At 39.4% G+C, this 27,794-nt stretch overlaps 1 protein-coding gene across 1 annotated transcript in view; it reads left to right on the top strand.

The window, feature by feature from the left end:
- Kdm1a (lysine (K)-specific demethylase 1A) overlaps window positions 1–27,794 on the top strand; it is an 81,162-nt gene that overhangs the window by 22,176 nt on the left and 31,192 nt on the right. The window contains exons 3-6 of the mRNA XM_013032458.1: window positions 13,802–13,861; window positions 20,371–20,504; window positions 26,243–26,321; window positions 27,129–27,221. Of these exons, the coding sequence (XP_012887912.1) occupies window positions 13,802–13,861; window positions 20,371–20,504; window positions 26,243–26,321; window positions 27,129–27,221 (366 nt within the window). The remainder of the gene's footprint in view (window positions 1–13,801; window positions 13,862–20,370; window positions 20,505–26,242; window positions 26,322–27,128; window positions 27,222–27,794) is intronic.

Below are 27,794 nucleotides of genomic sequence, written 5' to 3'. Positions count from 1 at the left end.
TACCACTTGAGCCACAGCGCCACTTCCAGCTTTTTCTGCTTATGTGGTGCTGAGGAATCGAACCCAGGGCCTCATGCATGCAAGGCAAGCACTCTCACTGAACCACCTTCTCAGCTCCGCACCTGTAATTCTTGCTACTTAGGAGGTTGAGATCTGAAGTCACGGTTTGAAGCCAGCCCAGGCAGAAAAGTCCATGAGATTTTTATCTCCAATTAAAAGCAGCAAAAGCTAGGACGTGGAAGCATAGCTAAAGTGGAAGAGCACCAGCAATGATAGAAACTTGAGAAAGAGTGAAAAGCCCAGAGTTAAAAGCCCAGTACCAGATTGCACACACAGAGACATAGAAACACAAAGAATTGTAATAAGTATATTACAAGATGCTTGTTTCCCACTAAACCTTTTTATTTCAGTTTATGTAGTGACTAGGAGTTTATTTTAAAAATAGATAACATTTGCCTACATTTCACCCTTACCAATTTTTAAATTTTGGAAAATTGTGCTTTGCTTTCTGAAGTGTTAATTTTAAGTAAAAAGAACAACTTTGAGCTAGGCACTGATGGCTCACATCTGTAATCCTAGCTGTTCAGATGGCTGAGATATCTGAGGATCATGGTTCAGAGCTAGCCCAGGCAGGATAAGTCTGTGAGACTTATCTCTAATTAACCACCAGAAAACCAGAAGTGGAATTGTGCTCAAAGTGGTAGAGTGCTAGCTTTGGACAAAATAGCTCAGGAACTGTACCCAAGGCCGTCGGTTTAAGCCCCAGGTCTGACAAGAGAAAGAAAGAAAAAAACAACTTTGTTCATTTGGAAAGCACAAGTCTTGTGATGTCAGAGGATCAAACAATTTGGAGAAGTTCTAGGAATGCCTGGAGAGGAGGAAGCTAGAAAACCATATTGTGGGTAACCTTGGTCAGGAATTTGAGCAGGTGTGGAGTAATAGGAATCTAACTCAGGATTTTTTAGCATGCCAGACAAGAATTGTAATACTAAGTTTAGGTTCTGTTACATAAAAAAGGTTGAACTGCTATATTGCTATAGAAGAATCAATCTGATATTCTGTGTAAGAGATGGGGTAAAGGAATAAAGATGAGGATTGGAGAGACAAGTACTTTGGTAATTGGGTTTAGTTGATTCTCGGTATTATTTGATATCAAATATCAGTTGATATTTTGGGGGAGGTTGTTGGGGTTGGAACTTTGAGTTTCTTCATGCTAAGCACATACTCTACCACTGATCTATATATATAGCCAGACTCCAAAGGTGTTTTTTTTGTGTGTTTATTTTTTAACAGAAACAGATTTTTTGTTGTTGTTGTTCTTGTTTGTTTTTTGGATTGGGTTTGTTTTATTGGGAAACAGTTTTCTAGATTTAAATATTGGTTTTGCATTTTCAATTTTTGATCATAACTTTCTGTAGCGTTGTGTAGTTCTGATAAATAGGTAAATAAGAAGCTTCAATATCAAATACTGTTTTTAAACCTACCTTATTTTGTTTAAATGTTTCTGTGTATTTTTGTACTTACTGTATCACGACGTATTTGTTTTCAAAAAATGATGGTTTTGTGTCCTAGAACCTTTTCTGTAAAAATGAAAACTTCCTCTCTTCCCCCTTAGGTCACAGCAATGATCACCTGTTCATTGAGTATGTTTGATTATTAATAGTGTCATATAATAGTGAAGCATCTATAAAAGAATAAAATTTCCTTCAGTTGTACTTTACTAGTTTAGAATAATTTCCCCACCATTTAAGCCTTCTATTGGAAAATTTTTTTTCTGTTATTTTGTTTCATTTTGTTATCCTATGTACTGTTGTAAAATTTGACAATAATGGGGATTAAACTCAGGCTTCAGGCTTGTAATATGCCATTTGAGCCACACCTCCAGTATTCTATATATCTTGGATCATTCTTCTGTTTTTATTTTCATACAAAAGCATGCTTTAGTTCTCACCTTTACTGTCTTAGCAACTGAAATTTACTATAAGAATCTTGATATTTCCAAGTCTTAGATTTGTACTACAGATCTCTGATTTGAAAAGATATATTTTATTTTGAGTTAGATGTAGTTTTGTTGTATATTACCTGAAACATTAATGAAAATGTGTTGGAGGGGGAGGCAGTATTGAAAAGTGCCTGCTTGAACAACATTCCTAGCTCTAAAAGGAAGCTTGGAATAGGCTATTAGGATACCTTTCTCAAAGCTTCTTCAAGTTAATGAAATTCTCAGTAGATTGATCAGAAGTGTGTGTGTGTGTGTGTGAGTGTGTGTGTGTGTGTGTGTAAAAGCACTTGCCCGTATGTGCCTTTTTTTCAGTGAAACAGGCTTCATTAAGCATTGGTTAACTGCTGACAAATAACAGCTCTATGCTATTAATATAATCTACTTTATTGATGGAATTAGGAAAGATGCTTATCTTGTTTATATTCTTTTGGGCTAGAGTTTTTCTATTATAAAATTTATTTCTTTCTTGAACATGGTATCTTTGGAAGTATAAATATGGTTAAAAGGAAAGCTCGGGGCTGGGAAGTTGGCTAAGTGGTAGAGCGCTTGCCTTGCATACCTGAGGCCCTGGGTTCGATTCCTCAGCACCACATAAGCAAAAAGGAAAAAGCTGGAAGTGGCGCTGTGGCTCAAGTGGTAGGGCACTAGCCTTGAGCTGAAGAGCTGAGGGACAGTGCTCAGGCCCAGAGTTCAGGCCACACAACCGGACCAAAAAAAAAAGAAAAGAAAAGAAAAGCTGTTAATAAGTTGACAAAAATCATTGATGTGAGAGTTTGGCATAACAAAGTCTGTGTTGTCAATTTTACAATTTATCACATGACCCTGATCATGTAACAAACTGTGAGGTGAAAGTAATTTAAAAATTTACATTGAGTTGGGAAGTTTAGCTCAGTGGTAAAGCTTTTGCTTAGCCTGAGCAAGACCCTAAGTTGTAAAAATACTAAATAACCCATATTATATGAAAGGTATAGGTAGAAGTTTGGTTCAGTGACATTTGATCACAAGGGCAATTATGAAGATTTTCACATGACAAAAGATTGAGGACCAAAAAGATTTGATTATTCATAATAAAGTGCAAAGGCAGAATCTTTTAAATTATCTTTCAAAATGAAGGGAAGGGCTGAAAAGGTGGCTCAGTAGTAGAGTGCTTGCCTCCCATGAATGAGACCCTGGGTTTGATTCCTCAGCACCACTTAAGCAGAAAAAGCTGGAAGTGGTGCTGTAGTTCAAGTGGTAGGGCTCTAGTCTTGAGCTGAAGAGTTGAGGGACAAGCCCAGGCCCAGAGTTCAGCCTCTACAACCTACCAAAAAAAAAAAAAGAAGAAGGAAAACATCAAAACATTGTAAGCTTGTATTAACTAATTTTCTATGTGAATTGCCTTATTAAACATTGTGCCTTTATTAAGTTTTGTTGAAATTCAGCTCTATATTTTGTTTTGTTTTGTTTTTTGGTCGGTCGTGGGGTTTGAACTCTGGGCCTGGGCGCTGTCCCTCAGCTCTTCAGCTCAAGGCGAGTGCTCTACCACTTGAGCTACAGCGCCACTTCTGGTTTCCTGGTGGTTTTTTTGGAGCTAGGAGTCTCACGGTCTCTCCTGCCTGGGCTGGCTTTGAACCGCGATCCTCAGATCTCAGCCTCCTGAGTAGCTAGGATTACAGGCGTGAGCCACCAGCGCCCGGCTTTCAGCTCTATATTTTGGAATAAACAGTATTCTTAATAAGAATTTACTCTTTAAAAAAAATCTAAAATCCTTATAATGTTTGTATTTGTCAATTACATCATTGCTTATTTATTTAGTATATGAATCCATTAAAAAAATTGAAAAGCCAAGGATTGATTTCCTTACTAAAAAAAAGTAATCCATGCTGCTGATAGCTCCTTATTTTGTGTGGTTCTTTGCACATAGCTTAAGTTTGTCTCTTTTTATTATTATTTATTTATTTTTTGGGGGGGGGTGGTTTGGGTCCAGTCGTGGGCCTGAACTCTGAGCCTGGGCGCTGCCCCTCAGCTCTTCAGCTCAAGGCTAGCGCTCTACCACTTGAGCCACAGCACCACTTCTGGCTTTTTTTTTTGCTTATGGGTGCTGAGGAATCAAACCCAGGGCCTCAAGCATGCAAGGCAAGCACTTTACCTCTGAGCCACCTTCCCAGCCCCTTTATTATTTTTTTAAATCATGTATAACAATTCTGATTTCTCTCTATATACCTACATGTGGAGTCAGAGGAGGGGTAGCTTTCAATTTTGGTGAAAATTACCTCTACAAGAAAAATTACAGGATTTTTATTACACCTCACTGCTCAGTAGAAGACCTGTCTGTAGATTTACCAGGTGTGTCTGGGGAATTCACTACTAATAGATTGTCAGATTGTCTTTTAGACCTGCTAGTGTGAAGTAAATTGTCTTTTAGACCTGCTAGTGTGAAGTAAATGCCTAGAATTATTTGAATACTAATCATATGAAATACGATGCATAATTGATTCAGAAAACAGACATAGGATTAATTTTCTTGATTTGTTTTTCTTGAGTAGCATCATTTCAAATTTCTGACTTAGAATTGTGTCTAAAATAATTTACCAGAAGACTAAGGAAAATAATATGACAATCTGAAAAAGATGATCTAAATCAACTCAGAATTCCTGTATTTTGAGAGATCTATAACTGGACCAAGATAACTAAACTGCGTAACACTTTGTCCTACTCTCAGATTATTTATATAATGCCTGGCATAAGATGAAAATGTATACATATTTAATAGAAGGGGGACCTCATTTGTGCATTACATTTCAGTTTAATTCTAGAAGGTCTTTGAGGCAGGAAGGGCCAAAAGTAGAGGATTGGTTATGTGGAGGGAAATTTCCTTTCAAAAAAGAAATAGTTATTCTAATCACAAAATAAGATTCTTCCAGATGTGGCTCCTCACTCACTTTATTCTGCCCACATAAGCTATATAACTATACTTTGATGCTGGTATAGTGCTGGATCTTAAGAGTTCAAAGATAAAGATTAGACTCTTCTGCAAAGAATTTGGTCCAGACAGGTGCAATTGTTAGCAATTGGCTATACACTGTAGTAAGGACAGTACAATAAAGTTGGATACAAAGTGGCGAGAGAATTCAGAAGTTTTAATTTTTAAAGTGTTAGCTAACAATTGTATGAATCTATTGTGTAAGTCTGTTTTGAAGTAATATATATTTTGAAGTAATATATATTTTGTTGACTAAATCTAGCTAATTAAAATAGACATTACTTCCCATAGTTATCTCTTTTGTGGTGAGAATGCTTAATATTTTACCTTGAGTAGTTTTCAAGAATACAATGTGTTATTACTAACATAGTCACCATATTGTACAATTGCTCTCTTAGTGTTTTAAAATAAAGTTTTTGTTCACAATTGGATTTGGGAAATATTACATTAGACTTAAAAGAATGATGTTGAAGCAGTTTTAGGTTCATTGGGTTTTAACTCTTTACTGCTTTTGTCTGGCAAAACTGTTGAGTCAGATGCTTGGTCTTTTGAGAGATTGAGCTTCTTAATGTATGAGTAAATTTTATTGATTATTTTGTCTTTTTTTTGGTGGTCATGGGCTTGAACTCTGGGCCTGGGCGCTGTCCCTCAGCTCTTCTGCTCAAGGCGAGTACTCTACTACTTGAGCTACAGCGCCACTTCCAGTTTTCTGGTGGTTTATTGGAGATAAGAGTTTCATGGACTTTCCTGCCCAGGCTGGCTTTGAACCCAGATCCTCAGATCTCAGCTTCCTCAGTAGCTAGGATTACAGGCTTGAGCCACTGGGCCCAGCCATGTTTTGCTTTTTATTAAGGATAAATTATTTGTTTAGTTGAGCAACTTTATTTTCTTAATAACATCTTAGATTATTATTCTTTTTTGCCACCATTGTTTATTTGATCCGGTTATATTGTATTTAAAGAGTGCCTCATACCGGTAATCCTAGCTATTCAGGAGGCTGAAATCTGAGGATTGTAGTTCAAAGCCAGCCTGGGCAGGAAAGTTCTTGAGACTCTCTGGCCCTGTGGCTCAAAGTGGTAGAACAGTGGCCTAGAGCAAAGAAGCCCAGGGACAGTGCCAAGCCCTGAAATTCAAGCCCTAGAACTGACAACAACAACAACAAAAACAAAAATAACAATCAGAATCTATTTGTCAACTCTATCAAATAACAAATGTAACATTTTTGCCATATTTACTGATCACAAATGTTAAACTTTTTTGTTGTTGTTGTTGTTGTTTTTGTGGGTTGTGGGGCTTGAACTCTGGGCCTGGGTGCTGTCCCTCAGCTCTTCATCTCAAGGCTGACACTCTACCACTTAAGCCACAGTGCCACTTCTGGCATTTTCTGCGTACATGGTGCTAAGGAATCGAACCCAGGGCCTCATGCATGCAAGGCAAACACTGTACCACTAAGCTACCTTTCCAGCCCACAGATGTTAAACTTGTGAAGATAGGATTTTGTGGTTTTTTTTTTTTAATATTTTGTGGAACACAGATTGATGCTTATGAAGTTATATCTTCTTCATATAAGTCTAAACCTAAGGTTTACTTACGTGGGAGGGAAATTGTTCATATCTAGGAAGAAGAAAATTGCCAGAATTCTGAGAATCTCAGATTGAGCAAAGCAAAAGGATTTTCTTGTTAGAAACTTTTCATTGTTATCCGGTATGTATTGTTAAAATAGTATTTCTATCTATCTATCTAGCTAGCTAGCTATGCCAGTCCTGGGGCTTGAACTCTGGGCACTGTTCCTGAGCTGCTTTTGCTCAAGGCTAGCACTCTGCTACTTGAGCCACTTCTGCCTTTTTCTGTTTATGTGCTACTCAGGAATTGAACTCAGACTTCATGCATGTTAGGCAAGCACTCTACCACTAAACCACATTCCCAGCCCACAATAGTACTTTTAATAGAAGCTCTAACATAAAGTTTAATATTCTCTTTAAAACAAGTTAGCAACATAACACAGCATCTGAATTATGCTTTTCTATGGAACATTTTGAGGTGTACTATATGAACCAGTGCTTTGCACCCACATAGGTAATTATCAAGATCTCTACTATGGAATGTCTAGGTAAATAGCACATGAAAATTCAAAGTCTTTCCATCATTTCTAAAAGATTTACTTTTCTCTTTGGCTTGTAGAGCTCTTACTTTCCTTCTCTTCCTCCTCCCTTCTCCTCGTTCCTACTCCTTCCTCCCTCTTCCTCCCTCCTCTCTCCTTCCTCTTGTCATGGGGCTTGAACTCAGGGCCTGGGCACTGTCCCTGAGCTTTTTTTGCTCAAGGCTAGCATTCTACCATTTGAACCACAGCACCACTTCCAGCTTTTTCTGTGTATGTGGTACTGAGCAATGGAACCCAGGGCTTCATGCATGCTACCAAGCACTCTACCACTGAGCCACCTTCTCAGCCCTGAGCTTTTTATTTCTTTGGATAAAAAAAGTAAGCTTGCATCTGGGGCCTGGGGCCTTACCCTGTAATCCCAACTACTCTGGAGGCTGAGATCTAAGGATCATGGTCCAAAGCTAGCCGGGGCAGGAAAGTCCGTGAGACTCTTACCTCCAGTAAACCACTTGAAAACCGGAAGTGGCCCTGTGGCTCAAGGGGTAGAGCCCTCGCCTTAAGCTGCTAAGCTGAAGAGGGCAGGGATAGCACCCTAGCCCAGAGTTCAAGCTCCATGACCGACAAAAAAAGAAAAGAAAACTGGAAGTGGATCTGTGGCTCCAAGTGTGGTAGAGCACTAGCTTTGAGTGAAAAAGCTCAAGGACAGCGCCTAGGCCCTGAGTTCAAACCCTACAGAAAAAAATAAGATTGTTAAACTTCCCACTGGCGGGACTTTAGTGGTGCAGTTACTGTTCTAGGTAAGCTTCCATTTCTAGCAGAACAATATTCCCTGTTCTAGACCTTTAGGTTTAGGTCAGTGTTTTAAATTAACCCTGGGATTGCTTTTTCGTCAAAACCCACAAATTTCATTTACAATATGTTTTTGACACAGTAGGTATCACAGCACTGTTAAAAGGCCTCTTGTGTGTGCTGCAAAGGAACCACTCCCTGAGGCTTTTTCTTCAGTCTTGTATAGGCTACATCTGAAAACTCAATTTACTTGGTTTACTTTCTTCTTGTGGCTATAAATCATGTATTCTGTAAGCAGATAGGTTGCAGGAAAGAAATGAGCAGTTTACACGAATGATGTTTTTAAAAGAGTAGGTAGGCAGCATGAGGTAGCAGTAATTACTAATCCTTTCTCAATTTTTACTGCCTTTGGTGTGGTCAGTTTAGCTCTGTTGACCAATTACTTTTTTCAACTGTGTCTTTCTTCATGCTCATAAGTCATATAACTGCCTCAGCATCTGTTGAATTTTTTGCTACCCCCAATTTTAAAGTCTTTTTTTTTGGGTCCAGTCGTGGGGCCTGAACTCTGGGCCTGGGCACTGTCCCTTAGCTCTTCAGCTCAAGGCTAGCGCTCTACCACTTGAGCCATAGCGCCACTTCTGGCTCTTTTCTTTTTGCGTATGTGGTGCTGAGGAATCGAACCCACTTCACTGTAAGTGCTCTGAACAAAAATCACTTTACTACTCAGGAGGCTGAGATCTGGGGATCGAGGTGCAAAGCCAGCCCGAGCAGGAAAGTCCATGAGATTCATCTTCAATTAACCACCAGAAAACCAGAAGTGGTATTATAGTTCAAGTGGTAGAATGCTAGCCTTATGTGCAAAAGCTCAGAGACAATGTCCAGGCCCTGAATTTAAGCCCCACAACCAACTGGGGTAAGGGGGGACCGAACCACGCTAATACAGTTCACTAACTGAGAATATTAACTTTTTGCTTATGTGGTGCTGAGGTATTGAACCCAGGGCCTCATGCATGCAAGGCAAGCGCTCTACCACTGAGCCACCTTCCCAGCCCCCAATTTTAAAGTCTTTTTAAACCCATACTTCTGAGTTCTTTATTTCCAGCTATCTTTAGAAAACAGTCATTTAATTTTACTCGCTTATATTCCAAGTTTTCCATGTTTTTCCATTGTATTACTACTAGTCTTTTGAGTTTAAAAACCTTAGAGTCATCTTGAGAGTATTTTATCTGTTTTGCCAAATCTATTGTTCTATCACAGCTCCCCCTCCCCCCCCTTTTTTTTTTGGTGCCAGTTCGGGAGCTTAAACTCATGCCTTCCCTGAGCTTTTGGGCTCAAGGCTAGTGCTCTTACCACTTGAGCTACAGCCCTACTTCTGGCTTTTTTGGTGGTTGATTGGATGAGTCTCATAGTTTTTCCTGCTCTGGCCAGATTTGATCCTTATCCTCAGATCTCAGACTCCCTCAGAGTAGCACTAGGATTACAGACCAGCTTCTTCATAATCTTTTGATTTGCTATGTCTTATCTGCTTACCCAGTATTCAAAGTGGGTTTCACTTCACATTTGAATTATTTCAGTAGCCTTTCAGTTGGCTCTCCTTTGTCTGGGTCCCTCTACTCCATCTGTACCAAGTGGCCAAATTAGTTTAACCTAGAATATGACTTTTTTGCTACTTTTTTTCAAAAACCATTACTATTAAGATACCTTAATTTAGACTCAAAAATGACCCTTCCCTCCACTTGTCTCCCATTACTCTTTCTACCATCTGCTATGGTAAACAGGTGTCCTGCCCAGTTCTCGGCATACTCAGTGTCTGTTTTCTTCTTGCCTGTGAATGTTCTGGCTCTTAGTGGTGGTTCTTGTTTTCTCAGTCTATCCAAATGTCTCTAGACTTGTGCAAAAAAAGCTTCCCCATGGGGCTGGGGTGTAGCTCAGTGGCAAAGCACTTGCCCAGCAAGTGCAACGTCCTGGGTTCAATCCCCAGTACCAAAAAAAAAAGCTTCCCCAATCCTTAAGTATGTATTAGCTTATTCTCTTAAAAACAAAACAAGCTGGGCACTGGTGGCTCAAAGACAGGCCAGGTAGGAAAGTCTTATCTCCAGTTAACTACCAAAAAAGCTGGAAGTAGAGCAGTGGCTCAAGTGTTACAGTGCTAGCCCGAACAGAAAACATTCAGGCCCTGAGTTCAAGCACCAGAACCAGCACTTAAAAAACAACTAAAAAACTTCTTGATGGAATTTTATTCTCTTTGCCTAAACAGATGATAAAATTCCTTTGGGAACTTTACCTCTTCTGTGTTTGTATTTATGGTTGGCAGTTTGGGGGGGCAGGTATTCAATAAATATCAAGTTAAATGAGAAACAGAACTAATTATTAACACAGTAATGATTACATGGCCAAAGATTATTTTAACTTCTGAAATGTTGTCCTTGCAAGTTTATCAAGTTCATTTTTAGATAAACAAGTTCACAGTCGCCCTTCCTTCCTTTTTTTCTCTTTGTATCTTCCTCTCTTTTTCTCCTCCCTTCTCCCTTCCCCTATCTCCTCTCTCTTTTTCTTCTCCCCCCCCCTCTTTCTCTTTGAATTTCTTGCTTTCTGCTATCCTGGGGCTTGAACTCAGACCTGAGTGCTATCCCTGAGTTTTTGTTTTTGTTTTTACTCAAGGCTAGTATTCTACCACTCGAGCCACAGTTCTACTTCCAGCTTTTTGGTAGTTTATTAGAAATAAGACTCCAGGGTAGCTGATATTACAGGAGTAAGCCATCAGCACCTGGCTGGCTACACAATCACTTTTATTCTGTAAATTTGGCTTCATTATCAATCTTTTTTTGGGGGGGGGGTCAGTCGTAGGGCTTGAATTCTGGCCCTGGACATTGTCCCTTCAGCTCAAAGCTAGTGCTCTACCACTTGAGCCACAGTACCACTTCCAGCTTTTTCTGCTTATGTGGTGCTGAGGAATCGAACCCAAAACCTCATGCATGGGAGGCAAGCATTCTACCGCTGAGCCACCTTCCCAGCCCCAGCTGTAAATGTTTATATGTGTATTATTACTAGCCAAATGATTAGCTAGGTGTGATGGTATACATTTGTAATCTCAGCACTCAGGAAGCTGAGGCAAGAGAAGTGAAAGGCATCCTGGGTGAGACCCTATCCAAAAAAAAGAAGAAAAAAGTAACCAGGTACCTGTGATGCATGTCTGTAATTCTAACTACCTAGGAGGCTGAAATTTTGAGGATCATGATTTGAAGCCAGCCCAGTCTTGAGCTATAAAGCCTAGCACAAGTGTAGGGCCCTGAGCTCGTGTTTCATATGCCAAAAAAAGAAAGGAGGAAGAGGGGGAGGGGGAGGAGGAGAAAAGGGGGGGGAAAGAGGAAAAAGAAAAAAGAGGGAAGGAGAGAGGAGGGAAAAGATAATCCTTTTCAGCTTTTTGGAGAAAATTTTATAGTTACAACTAGTAACCTCATGCTTTTACTTCTAAACTTACAGCAAGCCAATTTTAGCACTTTTAAGTTTTGTTTTCTATTTACATTATTTCTTGCAGATATGTCTTCTGCTTGGTTTACTCTTTATTTGTCTGCTTGGGAGTTTTATTCCTTTAAAATTTTTTTTTGTATTATGAGGGATTCCTTTAAAAAAATCTTTCCAGGGTATTGAATACTTTTTATATTTTTCCCATACTTTTTTTGGGTGGGGGTGTTGTGGGGCTTCAAGCCAAGTTCAACTTGGTCTAAACACTGTTGCTGAACTTTTCTGCTCAAGGCTAGTACATTCAGGGACTTGCCTGCCCTTGCTGACTTTGAACCAAGATCTTTGGATCTCAGCCTCTTTAATAGCTAGAATAACAGCTAGAATTACAGGCATGAGACACTGGTGGCCAGGCTCAAACTTGTTGTTGTTGTTTGTTTTCTGTTTTGGGACTTGAACGCAAGACCTGGGGGCTGCCCCTGAGGTCCTGAGGTCTTTTGCTTAAGTCTAGCAAGCTACCATTTGGAGCCACAATGCCACTTTCCAGTTTTCTGGTGGTTAATTGGAGATAAGAGAGAGCCTAATGAGCCAGGTGTGGGTGCCAGGGGGTGATGGCTCACGCCTGTAATCCTAGCTACTTTGGAGGCTGAGATCTGAGAATCGTGTTCAAAGCCAGCCCCGGCAGGAAAGTTCGTGAGACTCTTATCTCCAATAAACCACTAGAAAACTGGAAGTGGTGCTGTGGCTCAAGCAGTTGAGGGACAGCGCCCAAGTCCAGAGTTCAAGCCCATGACCGACACCCCCTCCCCCCAAAAAAAGAGCCTCATGGACTTTCCTGGCCAGGCTGGCTTTGAACTGTAATCCTCAAGATTTCAGCCTCCAGAGTAGCTGGGATTACAGGTGTGAGCCACCATTGCCTATCTCCGAAAGTTTTAATAGGGAATAAATGTGCCTCCATGGCACTTGTCAGGAGCAAAATCATTGACTGTTATTGTAATGCGCAAATATTGAAAACTGTGTTTGCTTTCCTATTGTGGCCTCCTGCCCCTGATATGATTTAGTGTTCTGGTATACTTAGTACTGTTTGGAACTGAAGCAGCAGTGGTTAACTTTTTTTTTTAAACTCTATGACATAGTTTTTAATGAATAATTCCACAATTTACTAAGATTAAATTACATGTGATTTAAACTTCTAAGTATAATTTAAACAGTAGGACCTATATTTTCAAGATGTTTGTAGATTGGGTTTAGTAATTGCACTTGGTCTTCATGATTATGTGCCATTTTCCAGGGACTACAAACAATATATATGTACATTGTGCCTTGACTCTTGACTAATTATACCTTTCTAGAACCTCAAGACCATTTAGACAAGAACATAGTGACATAATCTTAGAAGATTTTTTTCTCTTTTAAGTAGAGTGTCAAAAATCATTTATTTAAATTTTGCATATACATAAGGATGAAAATTTCCCTTTAAAGTCTCATAGTAAGAGGGCTATAGTTGGTTTTCCTGTTCCATTTAATGCAAATAGTGGAATAATCATAGTACTTTGCAGCTGAAGCATTTGAAAATAAGCTGTTTAATGAATCTTGCACAGGTTTAGATTACTGGAAGATAATGTTTTGTGTCTTCCAAAAGTTACGCTGTTGTTTTCTCGTAAGTATACCAGGTTTCCAGAAACTGAAGACAATCATAGCCTCCGCCATTGGTAGATTTTGGAAGCATCTGGAAGATAGCCTGTGTCTTGTCTGTTTTAGATTGAATTTTCAAGCTTTGACTCTTTTCCTTGAAGTTACTTTTACAAATTAATCAATAGGGAAAATTTCTTAGCAAGATTTCTGGGTTAGCTTGAAGTGGAAGATCTCCCTCTACCTGCTCAAGATCTTGCCTCCCTTTACCCCACAAATGTGTGACTGTAGTGCTTGGCCTCTACCAGAGTTTCTTAGGGTGTACCTTAAAAGGTTTTACTAAGGAAATATTGTCATGTGAAGCTTTAGTTTTTGTGTATGGCAAATGGAACTACTTTTGGAGCTGAACCTTTTTAATTATATGCCCTGTTTTGAGGAAAAGGGGAGAATTTTTTCACTAAAATTATGTCTCTCGTTGTCTAATTTATCTTTTCAGAAAAAAGTTAAAGAAATAATGAATAGATGTTGAATTGTAGGAATTTCAGGTCGTCACACCCACTCTTGTGCAGGAATGGTTAGTAGAAGACATTTGAAAACCATTTTCACACACATCCCCAGCCTAGATTAATTAAGACTGGCAACAGGAATTTAGTGATTAGAAGTATTATATGCTTTGTTTCACTGTCTTTCAGCAAGAATCAGTGTGTTGGGCCTTGATTCCAGAAGAAGGAGATCTCTATGGGTTTACTAGTTGGTGGTAAAATCATGACTCACCAACTATTAGGCCTTTATGTCCAGATATTATCTTAATTTATGGAGTAAGGTCCCTGAGTTCTCCTCTTTCCTTCCACAGGGCAAGCAGGAGGACTTCAAGACGACAGTTCTGGAGGGTATGGAGACGGCCAAGCATCAGGTGAGGGTGGCATTAGATGCTTGCCACTTAGTAGCAAGAGCCGCCAAGTCAGGGATTGATGCTTGCAAATTTTTGGCTGTGGTATCCACATCTTAGCCAGAAGCACAGGGGAAATCTAAACGCACAGAACAGAGTAGTTTAGCAGTAGAGTGTAGCCAGACAAAGGCAAGCAAAACCTGTTGAAGTCCTCAGGCCGATCTCAGCCCTCCACTTTTCTTCACTTTTTTGAGGAGATGGCATATTTGTTTCTCACCAGCAGTAGTTGAAGTAAAAGTAATGATGTGAGAAGTAGAAATAGGAATTGTGTACCTTTAAAAAGAAAGTGAAAAATACTCCTTGGGTAAAAATTAGCTTTTAGAAAAGTATATTCAAAGCTCTTATTTTCCAGGCCAGACAATACAGATTTTTGCTAATAGGAAAAAATAAAAAGTTCATAGGAGCCACCATCTGGAAACAGTTTATTGCAGGAATCCAAAGCAACATGTCTAGATTTCATCCATTTCCTTTTGTAGGATTTTTCTGTGTGATCCTGGGATGAACGCTGCTTTATAAATGCATCTTGATAGGATTGAGCTAGGTATTACCTTACTGTCGGAGGTTGTTGTGTTTTAGTTAAGTCTACTTTAAAATTATTTGTCTATTTTTTTTTTTTCAGGTAAGGGGTAGGTTTATTCAGTTGGCACTCCACGTGGCTGGGAAAGAGAGGAAAGAGCTAGAGCAGAGAAAGAGCAGAGAGAGCTAGAAGAGCAAGAGCAAGAGCTATTTGTCTATTTTTGTTTATTTACTTTTGGTGGAACTGAGATTTAACTCTAGTTCTCTAGTTTGCCTAAGACAGACACTCCTATCACTTGAGCCACACCCCTAGCCCCTAGTCTCACTTTTTTTTGTCTGGGGCTGGCCTCTGACCAAGATCTTCCTACCTGTGACCTCCCACTTAGGTAACCAACTTACTGATTGAAATAATCAGAATTTCACTAACCTTTTGCTCAGGCTGACCTTAAACTGCAATCTTCCTGATATCTCTTTTCCCACATCACTAGAATTACAAGCATGTTCTACCACTACATGTCTGTTGCAGTTAGCATATATAGCAGGTACAGAGTATTTGTATTTTACTTTCCTGGATGAAAGATAGTTCTGCATTAATAGGCTCCAGATGTTAGGAGTGGACTTTTTTTGTTGGTGTGACTTTTTTTTTTGTTACTGTCTTGGGCTTGAACTCTGGGACTGGGCGTTGTCCTTGAGCTTTTTTTGCTCAAGGCTAACGTTCTACCACTTAAGCCACAGCTCCACTTCCAGTTTTTGGGTGGTTCATTGGAGATTAGAGTCTCTTGGACTTTTGTGGCTGGCTATAAACCACAATCCTCAGATCTTAACTTCCTGAGTAGCTTGGATTACAGGCATGTGCGATCAGGCCCTGGAGAAGTGGACTTCTTTAAATGAATTTGGAGGTAAATCGGTACTTGTTTATTTTAGAGGAATTGAATTTCTCATTGTAAAAATATTTATGGCATATAAAGCATTAAGAATGCACAAGTAGATCTTCTTGGAACTGTTGAGGAATGGGCCTTCTTTTTTCATAAGACATTACTCTGCTGCTGAAGTAAGCAATATGGTGTATTGCTGAAAGTAAGACAGGCTTTTATTAAACTAAGGTGCTATTGAATTTCTGTTAGTATATCATAAGTTTTCATTTGTCCAGGGTGATTTGTCCAGTGATGGTGACTATTCTGATTGAACCCTTCTTTCTTTAGGTCTTCATTCTGAGTGAGGCATTTGTGAAACAATCAGAGTTAGAAACTGTCTATAAATGATCACCATTCTTCTCTTTCAATGAAGCCAAATGACCCTACCTTCATGGGATCTTGTCTTAAAAATCCAAGTTGATGTGTAGATCTTAAATCTCAGAGCTAGTAGGGAATTTGAGGTCATCTTGTCTGGCTGGCTACCTGCCCTGAACAGATAGGATTCTGTTTCCTCTATTTTGAGTTAGATCTCAAAAGAAGCCTGAAGAAATTGAATGACTTGAGTAGGGATAAAACAACAGTTGTAGGGGACTGAGAACCAGGGATCAGCTTCTTGGTAAATGTAGATTATTCCTAATAAACCATTTAAATCAGGCATGTACCCTAATAGTTTAAAATCTAAAGTATAAGAAATAACTTTTTTCTTTCTCACTATCCTCTTACTATTCCTTATTCTTTCTGTTTTGAAACTTATTCGCACATGATATGATGCATTTTTTGCTTACTCACATCAAGTCTTGCATAGGTTTCCATCAGGTTTTTGTTTTTCACTTTTTAGCTACAAGTCTAGTTGTAGTTAATTTACTTTTAAAAATGAAAGATAAGAAACAAGACCTTTTTTTCTGTTTACTTCTATTTCAATACATTCCTGTAGTCAGTAAGGCTGTGTTTTATCAGAAGTAGGAAAACCATGTTATGGAATGGAAGGCCTATAATCTCACCTTCCCTTTTTTCCTCTTCTTCTTCCCCTTCTTTTGTAAATTTTGCAGTACTAGGATTAATCTCAGGGCCTCACTAGCTTACTTGATGAGCTCTATACCACTTTAGTGCCCCTAGTTTTGAAAAATATAGATTATTCCCTTAAATACTTAATTTTTCTATGTTTTAAACCAATAAGAAAGAGCCAGTGCTTTAGCGTGATTGTATTCTGGAAAGTGATGATAGATCCGCCTGTGTGAAGTTATGCACAGGGAGGAACTGAGCAGAAGTTAAGACTGAAGTAGGCAGCCCTAGGGTAACCTTCTTTGGAACATTCAAGATTTCTAAATTTCCAGATCTGTTAAGTGCATCCAAACAATGATGTGCAAAACTACATTCCTGGGCTAACTACAGATTACTTCTGATTTTTTTTTTTGTCAGTCACAGGGATTGAACTTGGGGTTGAGACATTGTCACTGCATTTTTGTACTCAAGGCTATTACTGTACCACTTTGAGCCACAGCTCCACTTCCATTAGGGATGTTTGATTGGAGATAAGGTTCTTACAGACTTCCCTGCCCAGGCTAGCTTCAAACCATGATCCTCAGGTCTCCGTCTTCTGGGTAGCCAGGATTACAGGTGTGAGCCACCGTTACCTAGCCCTACTTCTGAATTTTATGTACTATTGGTACTTGAAATGATCAAGGACAAATTTTAAATTAATTGCACTCTAAAGATGTTTTCCTTGAAAAGTAGCACTTAGAAGCTGTATTATCCAAAGTGAACTGTGGTAAACTTTGGTATAAGAAACATGCCTTGACTTTGGTTCTGATTTGGTTAGGTTCCATATTAACATTTCTGTTTCTTTGAAAAGAGGGTATCCTTTTCTCTTGTAGGTTTTTCTGTGTGCGTTTGATAAGTGTCCTCATTCCTTGAATAATAGTCTTATCTACAAACACAAAAGGAAAGAGATTTTAGAGGCCATTTTTCATTTTGAAAATTAATGCCATCACTTAATAATTAGTTTTTAAGAAGGCTATATGGGAGATAGAGGTAGAAAAGAACATTATTCTACATATAAACATCACATCTTTTTTTTTCCTTGCATTTATCTAAAGTTTTGATTTCCAGTTTATTAAGGTACTTTGAAATTGCCATAAGACCTTAATTTCTTAATTGTTAATATTCTCAGTTAGTGAACTGTATTAGCGTGGTTCGGTCCCCCCTTACCCCAGTTGGTTGTGGGGCTTAAATTCAGGGCCTGGACATTGTCTCTGAGCTTTTGCACATAAGGCTAGCATTCTACCACTTGAACTATAATACCACTTCTGGTTTTCTGGTGGTTAATTGAAGATGAATCTCATGGACTTTCCTGCTCGGGCTGGCTTTGCACCTCGATCCCCAGATCTCAGCCTCCTGAGTAGTAAAGTGATTTTTGTTCAGAGCACTTACAGTGAAGAACCAAACTAGTATGAAATAATAGTGTGATTATAGCATGATAATAGTGTCCTTTATAATAGGAGTTTTAAAATGTTTTATATTTCTGCCTGTCATTGAAAAATAGTATGTTGCAGTAGGGTCAATACTCAGTGACCACTTACTAAACATTTAGAAAAAAATATATCTAAGCAAGACAACTATTTTGGGCGGGGAGAAGTGGAGTTTTATTTGTTTTTGTTTTGGTTTCTTGAGACAGGTCTCACTATGTAACTTAGACTGACCTTGAACTTGCTGCGTGACCAAGATGGTCTCAAATGTACTATCTATCTTAGCTTCCTGAGTGATGGAATTAATAGGCATGTGCACATGCCTGCTGAGAAGTGGTATAGTGGAGCTAATTAATCTTCATGTTAATTGCACACATGAGAACTATAGCTGATAAGTGGTATTTGGTCCAGGTACTCAAGATTCTTGTTAGATAATAATGTTCTTTATAATGTGAGACATTTTGGGGTTTTGATTTGTTTGGCTTTGGGGATAGGGGACTGATAACATCAAAGATGTTCTCCTTTCTTGTCCTTCTTCCTCCTCCTTTTTCTTTTTTCTTTTTGGCAGTTGTGGGGACTGAGTATTGACCCTACTGCAACATACTATTTTTCAATGACAGGCAGAAATATAAAACATTTTAAAACTCCTATTATAAAGGACACTATTATCATGTGGTGCTGAGGAATCGAACCCAGGGCCTCATGCATGCAAAGCAAGCACTCTACCACTGAGCCACCTTCCCAGCCCCTCCTCCTTTTTCTTCTTTAAAATTTTTTTTATTATTATAAAGGTGAATAAGCAGAGGGATTACAGTTATATAAGTCATGTAAAAAAGTGCATTTCTTTTTTCTTTTTTTGGGGGGTGGGGGAGTCCAGTGGGGACCTGAACTCTGGGCTTGGGTGCTGTCCCTCAACTCTTCAGCTCAAGGCTAGCGCTCTACCACTTGAGCCACAGCTCCATTTCCGGCTTTTTGCTTTTTGCTTATGTGGTGCTGAGGAATCGAACACAGGGCCTCATGCATGCAAGGCAAGCGCTCTACCACTGACCCACCTTCCCAGCCCAAGAGTGCATTTCTTTTTGTCATCTCTTCCCTCAGTCTCTCCCAGTATTTCTATCCCATCCCCAAGTTACATAGTTCAGTGTCAACATAGGGTCCAGACTCTTTTTTTTTTTTGTACCAGGGCTTGAACTCAGAGGCCTCACTCTGCCTGAATTTATGTGCTCATATCTGGCACTACCTCTTGGCCAACATTTTGCTGATTAATTGGGGATGGAGTCTCAAGGATTTTTTTTGGGGGGGTCTGGTTGTGGGGCCTGAACTCTGGGCCTGAGCGCTGTCCCTCAGCTTTTTAGCTCAAGGCTAATGCTCTACCACTTGAGCCACAGCACCACTTCCAGCTTTTTTCTTTTTGCTTATGTGGTACTGAGGAATAGAACCCAGGGCCTCATGCATGCAAGGCAAGCACTGAGCCACCTTCCCAGCCCTCAAGGATTTTTCTACCACTGAGATTCTCCAGGTCTTAGCTTCCTGAGTGCTAGGACTATAGGCATGAGCCACTGGTGCCTAGCTGAAAAAGCATTTAGTAAAAATTCACATTTATGAAATAACCAGCATCTCTGATAATACTGCCCCCAGGGGCTGGAACTCAGGGTCTGGGCACTGTCCCTGGACTTTTCTTTGTAAGGCTAGCATTCTACCACTTGAGTCTACTTCTGGCTTTATTTTATGGTTAATTAGAGATAAGAGTCTCACAGACTTTATTGCCTTTTACTACCTTCAATGGCTTTGAACCATGATCCTCAGATCTCAGTCTCCTGAGAAGCTAGGATTACAGGCATGAGTTACCAGATACCAGCAGTATAGCTCTTTCTGATTTTCTCCCTGAGGAATAATTAATTGTCCTGACTCTTTAATTTTAGGTTGGAGTTACAAATGGAAGGACTGTTGATTTTATTTTTGTCTGTTGTGGGGTTGAACTAATAGCCAGGCACTCAAGGCTAGCACTTTGAGCTTTTTTTTTTTCTGGTGGTTAATTAGAGATAAGTCTCACAGACTTTCCTACCCTGGGCTGGTTTTGAATCACGATCCTCAGATCTCATCCTATTGAGTAGCTAAGATTATAGGCATGAGCCACCAGCGCCTGGCTGGATTTTTTAGTAGGACGTATGTGCTCATGTCTGAATATCTTCCTTGTCTTAAGAGCAGTTGTTTTAGTGTATAGCCCATGCCAGCACTAGACATTTCTGCTTGACCTCTTGTTAATCAAGAGGTGTTTGCCATGTGAATGAATGTGTTTGTGGAAACAGACCTCTCAGTAGCTTAACTGCCACTTTCTAAGTTAAAACTACACTTGTTCTGTTATTTGTATTCTCTTAATTGTCCTAATGCCTTTTTGTTCATTTTACTTCTATTACAATGTTTCCAACTAAAGTGTTTCAAAATTTAATGCAATTGCAATAATTATGTGTAAGTAGTAAAGCAGGTACCAGGTACTCTATTTAATTATCTTAAAGCACATAAAATAAGTCCTGTATGCCCTTGCATTTTCCTAGCGGTCCTCTGCTTCCTTTGCTAGGTGTGGAAGGCGCGGCTTTCCAGAGCCGGCTTCCTCACGACAGGATGACTTCTCAAGAAGCAGCGTGTTTCCCAGACATCATCAGTGGGCCTCAGCAGACCCAGAAGGTTTTCCTGTTCATCAGAAATCGCACAGTAAGTGGCCATGCATGCCAGTCTTCTTTTCACTTGGATTTTGAAAAGTGCTTATGATTTACAGACTATGGAAAAAAAAGAATCTTGAAGTACTCAGACCTCATGTTCACTAAGACAAGTGCTCTATCGTTTGAGCCACATTCCCAGGGTGAATTTTTGTAAAAAAAGTGGATGGAAGTTTCTTGGCCTTTTTTTCTGAGGTTGATTTGTCTCATAATTGAATCAACATCTTTATGTAGCTTGTTAAAATGTTAAAATTGGATCTAAGTACAATTTTTAGATAAAATTGTCAGGTTTTGTTTTATTTGTAGGTAGTTTCATAACTTAATTGAACTTGAGTATTGGCAAAAGTCAAGATTTGGAAAAGGGTTGGTCCAAGGTAAAGTGGCTTCTGGCCATGAATTTTCCTTTCTCTTTCTCTACTCTCTCTCCTCTTCCCCATCCTCCATCCTCCTTCTTCCCTCCCCTCTTTGCCTCTGAGCACTGCCATTCCCAACTAGTTCTCGTGTGTGTATGAGTGTGTGTGTGTGTGTGTGTGTGTGTGTGTGTAATTCAGTTTTCTCTTGAGAGAATAGAAAAGTGGAGTACATTTCACCAAATTAACTCCTTGATTAGAATCTTGTCTATGGTGTTTGGTAATTTTCAGCCAAGATTTAAATTAAATATGGTATTTGCTTTTTCTTCTGCTCCCCTGGTGATGGTGGTTTTCTTTTTCTTTTTTTTTGGGGGGGGGTCTGGTTGTGGGGCCTGAACTCTGGGCCTGGGCGCTGTCCCTCAGCTCTTCAGCTCAAGGCTGGCGCTCTACCACTGAGCCACCTTCCCAGCCCTTGGTGGTTGTTTTCTAACACTGATGTGTAGGTGAATCCTTAATAGCTGTCCATCATGTGAACTTCTGGGGACCTCCTTAAGGAAGGTCTTTATCGTCATCGTCATCATCATTTTACATTAGTTACACAGGGGAGGTAATTTCATGATTACCTTTCCACAGGTTTACAGTAGTTTCAGTCTCATTTCTTCTGTCACTATCCATGTTTCCCCTTCTCAAAACAATTTGAACAGACTTCATTATTTTGTTTTCATAGTTGAAAATAACCATCTTTTTCCTTGTTAACCCAGTCCCCTCTCACTAGTAACCCCACAGTCTTTTTTCTCTTTCCCTGTCCCCTATCCCCGTTAGTCACTTCACTTGTGTATGCTGTTTTCATATATACTTGCATTGTTTGCAAAATTTTTCCCTTCCCTCTTCCTCCTAAATAGTCCTTTAATATGAACTAAATAATACAAATATAAATAATTGCATATGTGTGTACATGTACATACATATGTGTGTTTTAGATCTAGATTCCATATATGAGCAAAGACATGCAGTTTTTTGTGGGTTTTGTTAGCTTGGTTTAATATGATACCCTCAATTGTATCTGTTTTCCTGTAAATAAAATGAATTCATTTTTTTCCTTTATGGCTGTATAATATTCCATAGTGTGCAAAAATGCCACATCTTTATTCATTGGTTGTTGGCACTTTGCATGACCCTGTCATTTGGCTATTGTGAACAGTGTTACAGTAAACAGTTATACATAATTTTTTCTGGTATGTTATACAAATATTTTCTGGTAAGTTGAATTACTCTCCTTTGGATATATTCCCAATATTAGTATGGTAGGACCATGAGGAAGATTTATTTTTAGCTTTTTTTAGGAACCTCCCTTCTGATTTCTATAGTGGCTACAATAGTTTACATTCCCACTGTGTTCCTTTTTCTTCTCATTCTTGTTAACATTTGATATTGTTTTATTGACGGCTGCCATTCTGACTGGGATGAGATAGAATCTTGGTATGGTTTTGATTTACATTTCCTTTATGGCAAAGTAGGTTGAACATTTCCTTATGTGTCTGTTAGCCGTTTTACTTCTTGTGAGAACTGTCCTGTCCAGTTTTTTTGCCCATTTTCTAGTTGGGTTTTTGTTTTTGTTGTTTGAGTTCTTCGTGCATTCTGGATATTAATCTTTTATCTGTTGAATAGATGTCAGATATTTTCTCCTTCCGTGAGTTGTCTTGATTCTGGTAATTGATATGCTATACAATAACTTAAAATTTTTTTGGGGGGGGGTCCAGTCGTGGGGCCTGAACTCTGGGCCTGGGCGCTGTCCTTCAGCTCAAGGCTAGTACTCTACTACTTGAGCCACAGCGCCACTTCTTTTTTTTCTGCTTATGTGGTGCTGAGGAATCGAACCCAGGGCCTCATGCATGCAAGGCCAGCACTCTACCACTGAGCCACCTTCCCAGCCCACCTTTTTAATTTTATATAATCCTACTTGTCAATTCATGCTCCTATCTCTGGGTATCTGGAGTCCTATTCAAAAAAATTTTACTTGTGCCATAATTTCCAGAGTTTAGCCTACATATTCCTATGGTAGAGTTAAAAGATTCAGGTCTTACTTTGAGCTGGTGTGTGTGTGCATGCGTGCGTGCGTGCGTGCGTGCGTGCGTGTGTGTGTGTGTGTGTGTGTTTTGTTTTTTGTGCCAGGCCTGGATGCTGTCCCTTCTCATTTTTGCTCAAGGCTGGTGCTCTATCAGCTGAACCACAGCTTTTCTTCCATCTTTTTATTTATTTTTTTTTTTTTTTGGGTCCGGTCGTGGAGCCTGAACTCTGGGCCTGGGTGCTGTCCCTCAGCTCTTCAGCTCAAGGCTAGCGCTCTACCACTTGAGCCACAGCGCCACTTCCGGCTTTTTCTTTTTGCTTATGTGGTGCTGAGGAATGGAACCCAGGGCCTCAGCCATGCAAGGCAAGCGCTCTACCAATGTTAATTGGAGATAAGAGTCTCAGGAACTTTCCTGCCCAGGCTGACTTCAAACTGGGGTCTTCAGATCCCAGACTCCTGAGTGGTTAGCATTCTAGGCGTGAAACACTGGCATTTGGCACCTTAAGTTCTTTGAATCCAGTTGCGAGTTGGTTTTTGTATAGGGTGAGAGAAGGCCAGACACAACCTCCTCCTACAGCTAGATACCTAGTTTCCCAACATTCTGAAAGAGTCTATGTTTTTGCTCTTTTGACAAAAATTAGCTGTAGGTGTGTGGTTTTATTGCTGGGTCTTCTATACTGTTCGGTTGGTCATTGGGTCTTTTTTGTGCCCAAACCAAACTGTTTCTGTTACTACAGCTTTGAAAATCTGGTATTGTGACATCTCTAGAGACACTTTTTTTTTTAACTTAGAATTACTTTTGTTTGATGTCTTTTATACCTCCATATGAACTTTTCAAATTGGCTTCTGTAATTCTGTGAGGAGTGATACTGAGATTTTGATGATTATTGCATTGAATTTGTACATTGCTTTTGGTAGTATGGCCATTTTCATGATGCCAGTTCTGCCAAACCATAAGCATAGAATCTTTTCATCTTCTCATGTCTTCTTCAGTTTCTCTCCTCAAAATGTTACAGTTGGCATTGTAGAGCTCTCTTTCTTCCTTGGTTCATAGCTATTGTTTGGGTAGTTATTGTGAATGGAATTTTTTTCCTGGTTTCTTTTCTCAGGCTGTTCCTTGTTGGTATATAGAAAACCTACTGGTGGTTGAATACTGATTTTTATATCCTGCTATGTTTCCAAAATTTTTGGATTTTGGGTGGAACTTGTAGGGTCTGTTAAGTATAAGATCATATCATCTGCCAATAAGGATAAGTTGATTTCTTGTGTCCCTAATTGAGTCCTTTTTCTTTGTCCTGCCTTAGTGCTCTCACTAGGAATTATAGCAATATGTTGAATAAGAGTGAGGAGAGTAGATATCCTTATTTCTGACTTTAGGGGAAATTATTTCAGTTTTTCCCCATTTAATGTGATATTAGTTGCAGATTTCTCATCTGTATTGTCTAGTTTGTAGTTTTGTTATATGGTGAGAAAACAGAGAAGTTACATTTTGAGAAGTCAAATTTTGGAGTCTTTATAGGAGTGTTAGTGGTCTTCAGGAGGCCAGTTGTTACAAACACCAGCAGCCAGCAAATATACTTAACCCTGTTAGGAAAGTGAGCTATGAAGGCCTGAGAGGAAAGTATAAGGTAAATTAAATAGGTGGGTTTAATTAGGTAGCCGATGAAGAGAATACGACAACACCATGCGGTATTCATACAGGAAAAGTTTATTTACTGAACTGTAATTTCCTCTAGATGGATCATTCTCTTTATTAGTATGAAGTGATCTTTGTTTCTTTTGACCAATTTTAGTTTTAAGCCTATTATATCAGATGTAAGTCTGGTACTCCTGTCTGCTTTCAAGTCCATTTTCTTGGAAGATCTTTTTCTGTTTTATCACCCTAAGCTTGAGTCTGTCCTTGTTAATGTGTTTCGTTCAGGTAACAAATTTGATCTAAATTGATATTGATCCAAGTTGAGGTCCTTTCTTGTCTTTGCTCTTTTCTTCTAGAACCCTCTTTTGCATATTTGCCCTTAACTACCACTCAGAAGCTCAGACCTTACCTTTTCCATGTTTATTTTTTATATTTTTTCTTGGTTGTCTTAGAAGTAGATTCATTGTCTCTCTTTTTCCTTTTTTTCTTTTTTCTTTTTGTCAGTCGTGGGGCTTGAACTCTGGGCCTGGGCACTGTCCCTGAGCTCTTCAACTCAAGGCAAGTGCCACACCACCACTTCCAGTTTTCTGGTGGTTAATTGGAGATAAGAGTCTCACAGACTTTTCTGCCCAGGCTGGCTTTGAACTGTGATCCTCAGATCTCAACCTCCTGAGTAGCTTGGATTATAGGTGTGAGCCACCAGCATCCAGCTTCTATTCATTTTTAGTGACCCCATTCTATGAGTGGTATACCAGACTCCTTTTGTTGTAGATGCCAAAAATAGAAGTTATCCTTGACACTTTTCTCCTTATTCTGCATAGCTACTTGATCATTAGGATTTTGGAGGGTTTTTGTTTTTGTTTTTGTTTTTTTGGCTGGCATGTAGGATGTGCTTGAGGACTTGACCTCAGGACCTCATGCTCTCGCTTGGCTTTTTCACTCAAGGCTGGTGGTGTACCGCATGAGCCCTAGTTTTGCTTTTGGCTTTGTGTGTGAGTGCATGTGCGTGTGCATGTGTGTGTGTGTCCTACCACACTTGAACTCGATGCCTGACACTCTCCTTGAGCATTTCTGCTCAAAGCTAGTTCTTTAAGCCACAGCCACATAATTGGAGATAAGAGTCTCATTCTGCTCAGGCTGGCTTCAAACCACAATCCTCAGATCTCAGCCTCCTAAATAGCTTAGGATTATAGGGTTAGCAGTGCCCAGACACATCTAGCTTATTGGTGGTTGAGTGGAGCTAGGAATCTCAAGGATTTGTCTGCTTACACTGGCTTTGAACTTGGATCCTCAGATCTCAGTCTACTGAGTAGCTAGTATTATAGGCATGGGCCATTAGTAACTGGTAGGTTTTGTGGCATTTTATCTACTTAGTACCTCTGGGATCTTGTGACCCTGGGTATAAAACTAATTGCTTCCTACTAGCTGTATGACTTTGACAAATTACTAGACATTTTTCATACTAGGCCAGATATCCTCCAGCTTCTTTGTTAATTTACTTATTTGGCAGTTTTGTGTTACTTTGGTTTCCTTGTTAGGAATTTAACCCTTACTCTCTACATGATTAATAAAACCCATATTTGAATTGTTAAAAATTAAAAATATGATTTTACAAATTGTCAAATAGTATGTCTATTTGTTTTAATATAATTTATGCCATTTATATTCTTTAAATATAGTTGCAGTTGTGGTTGGATAACCCAAAGATACAGCTGACATTTGAGGCTACTCTTCAACAATTAGAAGCTCCTTATAACAGTAAGTATGTTCAATAAGATTATTAGTTTGGGGTCACATTGTCAAAGTTGGTATTTCTTTTTAGAAGCCTCTTTGTTAATTGATAATTAATTTTTTTATTCATGTTTACATTCTGTGTTACCTTGTACTAAGCAAAACAAATGAATCTTACAAAAAATTGAGCCTGCTGGGCACTGGTGGTGCACACCTGTAATCCTCGCTACTCAGGAGGCTGAGATCTGAGGATCACAGTTAAAGCCAGCCTGGGCAGAAGACTCTTAGCTCCAATAAACCTCCAGAAAACCAGAAGTGGCGTTTTGGCTCAAGTGGTAGAGCACTTGCCTTGAGCTGAAGAGCTCATGGTTAGTGCCCAGGCCCAGAGTTCAAGCCCCATAACCAACAAAAAATAAAACTGAGCCAGACACCAGTGGCTCACACCTGTAATCCTAGTTACTTAGGATCTGAGGATTGTGATTTGAAGCCAGCCCAGACAAGAAAGTCTGTGAGACTATCTCCACTTAACCACTCAAAAGTGGGTAAGTAGAGCTGTGGCTGAAGTGGTAGAGTACGAGTCTTGAGCAAAAAAGCTCAGGGACAGGGCTCAGCCCCTGAGCTCCACCCCCAGGACTGGTGAGCACCGTGTGTGTGTGTGTGTGTGTGTGTGTGTGTGTGTGTGTGTGTGTGTGTGTGCGCGCGCACATGCGCGCACACATACAAAAAAACAAAAGTATCTTAAAAGTGCTTCACAATGGAGAAAGAAGAGAGTTGGAAGATTTTTCCTTTCAAACTTTTGGAAATGTAAATCATGTGTTTTAATTTATCCTGTAGGCGATACTGTACTTGTCCACCGAGTTCACAGCTACTTAGAACGTCATGGTCTCATCAACTTTGGCATCTATAAGAGGATAAAACCCCTCCCAAGTAAGGACCTGTCTGGACAGTGAATTTAGTGGTTTTAAGTTTTTTTTATAGGACTGTATAATACTGTTAACATTTCTTTTTTATTTCTAAGCTATATTTAGTCAAACTATTCTCTTTGTTTTATAAGTCAGAATTAAAACTTTAAGATGGGCAGCAATGGCTTATACCTGTATCCTACCTGTTCAAGAGGCTGAGATCTAGAAGATGGAAATTCAGAGCCAGCCAGGACAAAATGAGACTTCTGATTAACTAGAAAATGCCAGGGTGGAGACATAGCTCAAATGGTAGAGTACCATGAGCAAGAAAGCTAAGTGATCATGATGAGGCTCTGAATTCAAACCTCACCAGAGGAAAATAAATAAATGGAGTAAAATCTTTAATTTCTGGTTTGATAGGTACTTTGGAAAGAATTTTTTTTTTCAAAAAATATTTTTTTTTTATTGTAAAGATACAGAGGGTTACAGTTACATGAGTGAGGTAATGAGTACACTTCCTCTTGAACATTGTTAGCCCCTCCATTGTTTTCCCCCTACCATCCCCTCCCTCCCTCCCCTCCCCGAAGTTCTTTTTTTT

This window comes from Dipodomys ordii, unplaced genomic scaffold, assembly GCF_000151885.1.
Source record: "Dipodomys ordii isolate 6190 unplaced genomic scaffold, Dord_2.0 Scaffold6, whole genome shotgun sequence".
Taxonomy (NCBI): Eukaryota; Metazoa; Chordata; class Mammalia; order Rodentia; family Heteromyidae; genus Dipodomys; species Dipodomys ordii.
The sequence above is the reverse complement of the archived record's forward strand: the minus strand, read 5'-3'. Positions and strand labels throughout refer to the sequence as shown.